The 9456-nt window shown below is 44.9% G+C and overlaps 2 protein-coding genes and 1 long non-coding RNA gene across 3 annotated transcripts; 2 read left to right on the forward strand and 1 right to left on the reverse strand.

Annotated features, from left to right (window-relative positions):
- Positions 1–4138: 4138 nt before the first annotated feature.
- Positions 4139–4652, reverse strand: LOC112350742. Its single transcript, XR_002993871.1, has 2 exons — positions 4544–4652; positions 4139–4478 (listed from the first exon to the last, which is right to left on the reverse strand). It is a non-coding gene; the product is annotated as an uncharacterized LOC112350742 (long non-coding RNA).
- Positions 4471–8486, forward strand: LOC9663247 (probable LRR receptor-like serine/threonine-protein kinase At1g56140). Its single transcript, XM_024687451.1, has 2 exons — positions 4471–7717; positions 7766–8486. Exons 1-2 carry the CDS (start codon positions 4675–4677, stop codon positions 8341–8343), a joined length of 3621 nt encoding a protein of 1206 aa, XP_024543219.1. The 5' UTR covers positions 4471–4674; the 3' UTR covers positions 8344–8486.
- A 149-nt stretch (positions 8487–8635) lies between these two features.
- Positions 8636–9449, forward strand: LOC9663248 (NADPH-dependent 1-acyldihydroxyacetone phosphate reductase). The gene has a single exon (XM_002961696.2). The coding sequence runs from the start codon at positions 8673–8675 to the stop codon at positions 9387–9389; it is 717 nt and encodes a 238-aa protein (XP_002961742.2). The 5' UTR covers positions 8636–8672; the 3' UTR covers positions 9390–9449.
- Positions 9450–9456: the final 7 nt, after the last annotated feature.

Genomic DNA, 9456 nt, shown 5'->3' on the forward strand with positions numbered 1-9456 from the left:
ATAGTCCGTACGAGTTTTGGTTTTGGCGGGAATATAAAACCCTGGACTTTCGAGTTTGAGGCTTAGGCTTTTAGGGCTAGCGGCCAGCGCCATCGGATCGTCGGCGCCGCGCCCAGCGCTCTAGCGAGAGCGATGACGCGGCACACGCAGTCCGGTAAGAAGAAGCAAGCGGCTCGTAGAAAACGTGAGGTAATCTCGTACAAGGAGAATGTGGGAGGTGAAGTCCAGGATCTGGAGGCTACACCAGACGGTCTATACGATCGGGCTAGGGATGAAGCGCTGTGCATCATTTGTAGTCAAGGTAAGCTACTTGCTAAGTATTTCATCACATTTACAAGTTTATTACAGATGGCCGTTTTGGCTATGTGTTTATCCCGTTGTTGCATCAAGTAATGCCGAAAACCTACTATACGCCGGTAAGGAAGTCATCGGGTAACATCTTCGTTGGCAAGTAAGAACTTGTTCTAGTGACTATATCAAACTTATTCTGGATTTAGCATGTGGAGATGACGGATCTGCTCACGATTGCCAAGGATGAAATACAAAACTGAACATCAAACCACTCTGCAGGACTTGATCAGGCAGGCATTTATGTATGTGCGTGCTGAGGAGGAGAGAAAAAAAGGTTGTTTTTGTTCTCTGTATAGTGCTGTATTTAACTGAAGGTTTTTCAGAGCTCGACTCCAGTCCTCTTGTCGATACCTCTAGCTTTGCAGATCCTCACAGCATATATATTCCTTTATGTGAGTATTTGAAGCCTATCTTAAATTTTCTTTCTGTTTCTATATCAGGGGGGATTGATTGGCCCCGGCCCACCTGCAATGGATTCCTCCTTTCTTAAGTATATTAAGTATGTTTTATTTTCTTTTATGCATTTTTCTGTGTATAGAAGTTTTTTTTTTTTTTGTTTTTTATTTCTGTACTAGGGAAGATCAAATGGCAATTGTCTTATGCGGCCCAGCTGTTAGTTAATTAATTTTATTTTCTTTTATGCATTTTTCTGTGTCTATATGATTATTCTAAACTTTCAAGTCAGTTAAAATAGTGCTTTTGGATTTTATAAATCAATTAATTGATTTTTAATTTTTTAATTTTTTATTTAAATTTTAAAAAGAAAGTAGACACAAAAAGTTGATAAATTTTTTTTAACTATGTGTTCCAAAACTATGGCCTGAAAGTAATCTTTGGGCTTAATTGACTAAACTAAGCCATCCCTAGCAGATTCCTTCATTCTTAGGTATTTTATTTATTTCTATTCATTTTGTTATGTATAAAAGCTTTTTTTATCTTTTACTTTTTATTTTTGTATCAAGGAAGATTAATCGGTAATTGTCTCCTCCGGCTCACCAATGCTAGATTTCTTCTTTCCAGGGTATATTTAACATGTTTTAATTTTTTTTATGCATATAAAAACTTTTCTGATTTTTTCTTTGTTTCTTTATCAAGGGATTAAGTCTTGTTTAGCCCATCTTACATCCTAAATAGTTGATAAAGGTGTTATTAACAGTATAAACATTAGTAAAATAAATGTTATTTTTTTGTCTGTAAAGGTATTTTATTAATTCTCTTCTAGACACAAGCTGTTACATGAAAATGATAATCTTCGTGATCATTTCAAGCTAAAGTTTCACGACCACACAGATGTCGACGTAAATAAATTTGATTGATTTTCCATTGGTTATTGACTCTTTTGTGCAAAAAATCAAGTTCAAGGGAAAAAACAAAGTCTCATGAATAATAATAAATATTATGAAGATGCTTATGAAACAATATTAATACATCTTGTCAATTTACAAAGAAATTTAAATTTTTTGTTACTGATTTAATTTTTTTATACTTTTATACTTAATTTTGAAATTAATAAGTGAATCTAAAATTAATAATTCATAATTTATATTGATAAAAAATTATAATTAAAAAATACTAATAATTTAAAATATTTAATATATATATTTAATCTTGATAAATTACAGATTGGACATTGAGTCCAGAAATTAAAAGAAGAAATAACACACTTTGAGTTTCATCCATATATAAAAATATTTTATAAAAAAAGGTAATAATTGTTAAAATAGTATTAAAATTATTATAATAAATTATTTTATATTTAATTTAATACTTTTAAAAAATTAATGTATGTTGCATAGAGACTAACAACTTTTGGGAGAATATAGTACACATCTTGCATTGCTTCAGTTACTCTAAGTTTAAAGTTATTTTCCCAAAATGTAGTAATTATTAAAATAATATTAAAATTAATATAATAAATTATTTATATTTTAATTTAATACTACTAAAAATTGATGCTTATTGCATAAAGACTAATAACCTTTATAAAAATATAGGATACATTTTGCATGATGTCCTACTTCAGCTGTTCTAAGTTTAAAGTCATTTTCCCAAAGGTTATTAATCTTTATACAACAAAGTAGAATTTCATGAACAACAACAGATTTAATGAAAACACTTATAAAATCAGTAAAATAACAAATTTAGTTACTTTATAAAAAAATTTAAGCATTTAGTTACTAATTTAAAAAACTTATATACTTTTATACTTATTTTTGAAGATAATAAGGGAATCTAAAATTAATAACTCATTATTTATATTGATAAATTTATAATTAAAAAATACTAATAACTCAACAAATCTAAGATGTATGTTTAATCTTGATAAATTGGAAATTCGACACTTAAGTCCACGAATTAAGAGAAGAAACAACAGACTTTGAATTTTCATCCATATATTATAAAAAATTTATTAAACAAAAAGTAAATTATTATAATAAATTATTTAATCTCTAATGTATTACTACTAAAACTTGATTACTTATTATTTTTAAATTAATATTTGTATGTTTTTACACTAGATATATTAACAATTATTTATATTTTTGATTTACAACTATTTAGAAAATATTAAAATGCACAACACTTTAAAAAAAGAGTTTATTTTGAAACAGCTTAAAACACATAATATTTATGATTGAAAACTTTACTAATTTTATAAATTATTTTATTCTTTACTAATTGTTTCTTACAAAATGATTAACATCAATATTATATTTAATGAAATAAATTTCTATTGGTTTAAACTATAAGATCATGAACATACATTTAAATTAAATTGATTTAATAATTATTTTAATTTAATGGTTATAATTAAATATTACTCGAATTTGCTCAAAGGCTAGGATTGGGAGGCGCCTCTGTTGTTGACTCCTCACGCAAGCAGGTAACAAAAGGAAAATTTCGAGAGAATTGGGGATCAGTTCCTTCTAGGAGCTGAGGGCTATCGTTTTTTTTTAGAAAAATGTGGATGAAATTTGCAACATCCTAACTTTGACCCCCTAACTTTGCAACATCCCAAGCTGTTGCAAAGTCGCTTGGGATTGATGTTTCCGATGCTGCCCAGAGGCAAAATTTAATGCAAAAGACTGTCCATGTAAGTCTGACGTCTTCTCTCCTTGAAAAGCTTTTTTTTTTCTTCTTTTTCTTGTGCCTTGCAGAAATATGGTCGCATCGAGTTTCCAATGCCGCCTCAGTGGACACTCTGGTGGAGATCTCCGACAAGGCTCTCGATAAACTCTTGGGAAGTTAATATCAAGGCCACTGTGTAAGTCATTCAGGTACAATCTAGCAAACTTAGTTTCGATCATACTCTTTTAACTCCTTTTCTTTTGGCCTCTTTGGATAGGCCGCGGCACCTCCCGGGATTTGTGCCTGCCCACGCACTTCGCGAGCTACCTCACAGAGAACGGAGCTATTGTAAGTTTTTGGTTTCTCTTCTCAATGATCGCGTTGTCTTCGTCCATCTTCTCGTCATTTCGCAGAGATCAAACATTGAGTCCCAGACGCTGCTGAAAAGACTCGGAACAGTGGACGACATGGAATCCCTCCAGCTACGAGAATCGTCTCGCCAGTGATGTCACTCGAGACTGGAAACGCTACCGCCGCCCGCAGTAGACTATGAGACTATGAGAGAGATTGGCAAAAGCAGGACACTTAGAAGTGGTCTCACAAGTATTTATAAACATTTTTACAGACGTTTCTTCTAAAGTTATTTTGATTTGAAACAATCATGATTATTCAAAGAAAAAAAAACTACACAGCACATTATAGAACCTTTACAATTTGATAAGATGTGGACAACAACGTTAGGTGCCATGTCCACCAATAGAATTAAATTCAAAGACACATAAAAGGTGGACCGTCCACGTGTCAGCATCCAGAGCGTACGTGGTACATCGCCATCAACGCCGACGCTAGACCGACAAAGAGAAAATATGCGCGCTAGTATTTCGGCTTGGCTTCTTCTTTCGCGCTTGACTTGCTCGGAATCACTGTGCTACCCCTGAAACTCAAAGTTTCCACACTTTCTAGAAGAGAGAGAACTCCTCGTTTTTTTTTGTTCGATGCTTACGGGAATTGGCAGAGAAACCCACGCGTCGAAGTCGCAATGGCGAATTCCGGACGATCTGCCGACGATTTTCCAGTGTCTTAATTCCAAAAAGCGGAGCTCTGCTGAGTAGAAAAAGCTTACCACTGTCGCTTTGTTGCATTGCTGCGATTTCAATCGCTCTCGTCGCGCTGCGCGAGGAGATGTTGATCGATCATTAAAGAGTCTCCTTGCTCGGGTTTCCTCTTCCCAGTGAGTGAGTGAGCTCGCAGAAAATGAGGACCAAGTTTGGTTTTGCGCTGGGATTCAGTCATCCCGTTCTCCAAGTTGTCCTTCTCCTGTTCACGACGATTATCAGTAGCAGCAACAGTGAATCCACTCTACCTCAGATTTATGGCGATGTAGCTCCAGCTCCAGCTCCAGCAGGTACTTTTTTCGCGACCGATCCATCGGAAGTTGCTGTTTTGAGAGCCATTCCTGCGATTTCCTGGGCCGCGGCCGCTGCCAATGATCCCTGCTCGCCACCATCAACTTGGCCGGGAGTAACCTGCGTGCTCCGAAACCAGTCGTCGCTTCCAGCTGCTTATCACGTCTCCGGCATTGAACTGTCCCGTGACACTCCACAGGCACTTTCCATTCTCCTGTCCATCGCGTCGCAGCTCGGGTACTTGCACAGCCTCCGAGTCACCAGAACCACGTCGTCGTCGCCTTCGTTTTCCATCTCCATCCCCGAATCCATCGGACAAGTCCAGCAGCTCCGGCATCTCGACCTCAGTGAGAACGGGCTCCATCTCGGTGGCCCGATACCAGGCCAGCTAGCTAGCCTCTCCAAGCTCAGGCACCTCGGGCTCGCAGGAAATCAGCTCACGGGCTCCATCCCGGAAGAGCTTTGCACAATCTCGTCGCTCAAGTATCTAGACTTGAGTAGAAACCAGCTCCAGGGACCGGTTCCAGCCTGCCTCGGGAATTCTTCCAGTCTGAGAGTGCTCGACCTCGGATCAAACCGTCTACGGAGCCGGATACCGGCTGAGCTCGGACAACTTTCCAGCCTGCTCTATCTGAACTTGGAGAACAACCGCCTTCAAGGTGAAGTTCCGGAGTCGCTCGGGTCTCTTAGGTCGTTGCAAACTCTTCGATGCGGTAGAAACATGCTCGAGGGAGTCCTTCCCAGGCAGCTCGGACAGGCTCGGAGTTTACAGGTGCTGGATTTCTCGCTCAACTCCGATATCGCTGGAAGCATTCCTGCCTCACTTGGTAGCTTGAGTGACATCGTTGAGCTTTCCTTGTTCTCCATGGGATTGAACGGAACCATTCCCAGCGAACTCGGTAAGCTCCGGAACTTGTCAGCGCTTCGGCTCCATTCCAATTCCATCTCTGGCTCCATTCCCGGCTCGTTCTCGGAGCTTTCCAGTCTTAAAGTCCTCCAGGTCCAGGGAAATCAGCTCTCGGGATCACTTCCAAGCTCTGTTTTCAAGCAGCTCTCTGGTTTGCAAGGACTGTACCTCCAGATCAACTCCTTCACAGGTGTTTTGCCGGTGGAGATAACTCGGATGCCCAATCTGTCCGTCCTCAACCTCGGTTTCAACCAGCTGGATGGAGAGCTGCCTGAAACGCTCGGAAGCATGTCCAGTCTCGAGTGGCTGCTGCTCGGGAGCAATCGATTTTCCGGTCAAATTCCAGCCTCACTCGGCGAACTTCGCAAGCTCCGGCTCCTGGATCTCTCCAACAACTTGCTCGTCGGCTCAGTGCCTGCGAGCATCCTCGACGCCGCCAGCATCGAGAAAAACCTCCACTTCAACCAGCTGAATTCCACCGGCTTGCTCCACAACCTGTGCTTGCAGCCGCCGTGCTCGCAGCAGCAGGATCATTCGCCAGACATCACCTCCAACAGAATCTCTGACTCGTTCGCGATCAACGCAGGCGGCCCCGAGCACATCTTGACGAGCCGCCACCTTTTTTTCCAGGCCGATGACGTCTTTGCGAATACCTCAGTGGGATACTTTGTCGGGAATCCGACCTGTTCAGCGAGCTCTGCTTCCTGGGCCATCAGCCTCTCGGGTTCCACCGCCTCCTCACGGATCATCTCGACGAATTCCTCCACCAGTGGGATTGACTCGAGGTTCGTGGAAGCCACCCAGGAACTTTACACGACTGCTCGAGTAGGCGGCGACTCCATCGCCTACTATGGACGATGCCTGAAGCCCGGGAGCTATGCCGTCGAGCTCCACTTCATCGAGCTCGAAAACTACACTGTAGATTCCCCCGGAAGACGTGTCTTCGACGTGTTTCTCCAAGAGCAGCGTGTGCACGAGAAGCTGGACGTCTTCCGCGTCGCTGGAGGTCCCTTCGTTCCTCTCGTTCTGAAGTTCCAAGCTCGAGTTGGCGAAGAGTCCTCAACTTTGAAGCTGGAGCTACGAGGAACCGGGAGCTGGAACACTAGCGGCGCTGCTGGATCATACCACGGACCAACCATCTCGGCTATCCGAGTCTACGCGAACACCACGAGCTCCTTGGGCATTTCGGGTAACACATCCTCCTCTAGAATGGCTCGCGAGCTCTGGGCCATCCTTGGAACGAGTATAGGAATCCTCGCCATCGTCTGTATCACTCTCTTCGTCGGCCTGGCTTGCTGGCTGAGAAGAGCCGAGAAGAAAGCTCGGATGATCCCCGAGGAAGAACATACCGGAGGCGAGCATTCGATCTCCATCGACCATATCCATCAGAGCTTGAGCAACTCCAACGCTGCCGCTCTTGCCACTTTCGAGTTCTCGGAGCTGGAAGAAGCCACGCAGAGGTTTAGCTCGGACAATCTTCTCGGGCAAGGAGCATATGGAAGAGTCTACAAGGGGTTCTTACCGGATGGGAAGATCGTGGCGATCAAGCAGCTCGTCCATCGCACCCCGACGTGCCAGCGCTGGTTCTACCACGAGCTCCAAGTGATCAGCTCGGTGCGCCACCGGAATCTCGTGCCTCTCATCGGCTGCTGCATCGATCGAGGGTTTCCACTCCTCGTCTGCGAATTCATGCCCAACGGGAGCCTCCAGGGCGCCCTCTTCGGTCGGGACAGCGGCATTTTCCTCGACTGGGAGCGGCGGCTCCAAATCGCGCTGGATGTGGCCCGGGGATTGCAGTACCTCCACGAAGATTGCGCCAAGGTGAGGATCATCCACCGCGATGTCAAGCCCGGAAATATCCTGCTGGACGAGGACATGCGAGCGCACATTTCGGATTTCGGCCTCGCCAAGCTGATCGCGCACCACGAGGAGGCCGAGGTCGTGGTGAGCTCCGTGATGGGCACCCGAGGATATCTCGCCCCAGGTAGGCTGAAGTACCCTGTTTTTAGGGTTCTTATTCTCTCTCTTGCAGAGTATGTGATTAATGGGCAGCTCTCGGAGAAGGTCGACGTCTACAGCTATGGGATCGTCCTCTTGGAGCTCGTCAGCGGCCGGCGAGGGATGCAATCCAGCGTGAATGTGGGCGCGCCGGAGCCCGTGTCGATCGACGAGTGGGCGTGGGAGGCGCTAGGGTCCAACAAGATCGAGGCCATGGCCGATCCGCGCTTCGGCCGCAAGTATTCCATGGATGCCATGGTGAGAATCGTCCAGATCGCGATGTGGTGCACCCAGGGCTTGCCCGAGCAGCGGCCATCCATGGGACAGGTCGTGGCGATGCTCGTTGGCCAGCTCGGGGTCCCGGAATTGCCGAGCGAGAGGATTTCCTGGGAGGAATTCAAGAGCGTGTTGGAATTTGGGGTGAAGATCGGTGGTGCTACTACGAGCAGCATTTGGGAGACGATGGATGGATCATACCAGACGGCGAACGAGGAGACTTTGCCGGATGTCCGCGAGGAGGAAGAGGTGAAGAAAGAGGATCGTTCACTCTCGATCGTTGCGCCTCCTCCAAGCGAAGAACTGGTAGCCGGCAATACTGTTTCTTCTTCCTAGAGCTCGAGACGAGAGAAGCATTAGGAATCACCATGGGAATCTTCATCCAGGAGGAAAAGTTAGCGATCGCGACAAAGTTCTTCTCGATCGAGGTGGATATCCTGCTACGAATATCGCGTCCCTAGGAGGATCAATCTCTTGTTTTTAAGCTCCTCCAAGCTCGAGGTACTAGAGTTCTTCCGCTTTGTCCTTGTTTTTCTGCTATGGCGATCGAGAAAGTGGTGCTGATAACTGGCTGTGCAGAGGGTGGAATCGGTGCGTGCTACTCCAGAGTCTTCCACTCTCGGGGATTCAAAGTTTACGCCACGGACGTCCAGCCGGTGGAGAGCATGCAAAGCTTGCGAGCTCTGGGGATCCAAACGCTTCAGCTGGATGTGACGAGCGACGAATCCGTGAGAGCTGCGGTGGATCTCATCCTCCGGAACGAGGGCAGGATCGACGTGCTTGTCAACAACGCCGGGCTCTCCACTATCGGGCCGCTAGCCGAGCTTCCACTCAAGAACATCGAGCGAGCTTTCCAAGTAAACGTCTTTGGAACTTTGAGGATGATCCAGGCAGTGGTTCCCAGCATGGCGGAGCAAAGGCAGGGCCGGATCATCAACGTCGGCAGCGTCGTCGGCTACGTCCCCACCCCCTGGGCCGGATCATACTGCGCGTCCAAGGCCAGCGTCCACGCTCTCTCGGATGTTCTTCGCGTGGAGCTGGCGCCACTGGGAATCCAGGTGGTGTTGATCGTCCCCGGCTCGGTGAAGTCCCAGCTTGGAGCCGCGGCCTCGAGCTCTCTTCGATCGAGCGAGTGGAAGCTCTACAAGGATTTCTCCAGCGCCATCGCCGAGAGAGCTACCTCGTCCCAGTCCGGCAAGGCCACCGCCACGGAAGAATTCGCTGTGAGAGCCGTGGGAGCGATACTCGAGAAGAATCCTCCCAGGCATTTCGTCTATGGATTTATGAGTGGGCTGTTCTTGGTGCTGCGATGGAGCCCATTGTGGCTGAGAGATCTCTTCATGCGATGGAGGTTTGGCCTCTTGGAGAAGAAGAAACACTGAGGAAAGAAGAAAGAATCTCTTAATACAAAGAAAGAATCTCAATAGAAATTTCCCCTTAAACCCAGAT

The sequence above is a fragment of the Selaginella moellendorffii genome, unplaced genomic scaffold, assembly GCF_000143415.4.
Source record: "Selaginella moellendorffii unplaced genomic scaffold, v1.0 SELMOscaffold_1, whole genome shotgun sequence".
In the NCBI taxonomy this organism is placed as follows: domain Eukaryota; kingdom Viridiplantae; phylum Streptophyta; class Lycopodiopsida; order Selaginellales; family Selaginellaceae; genus Selaginella; species Selaginella moellendorffii.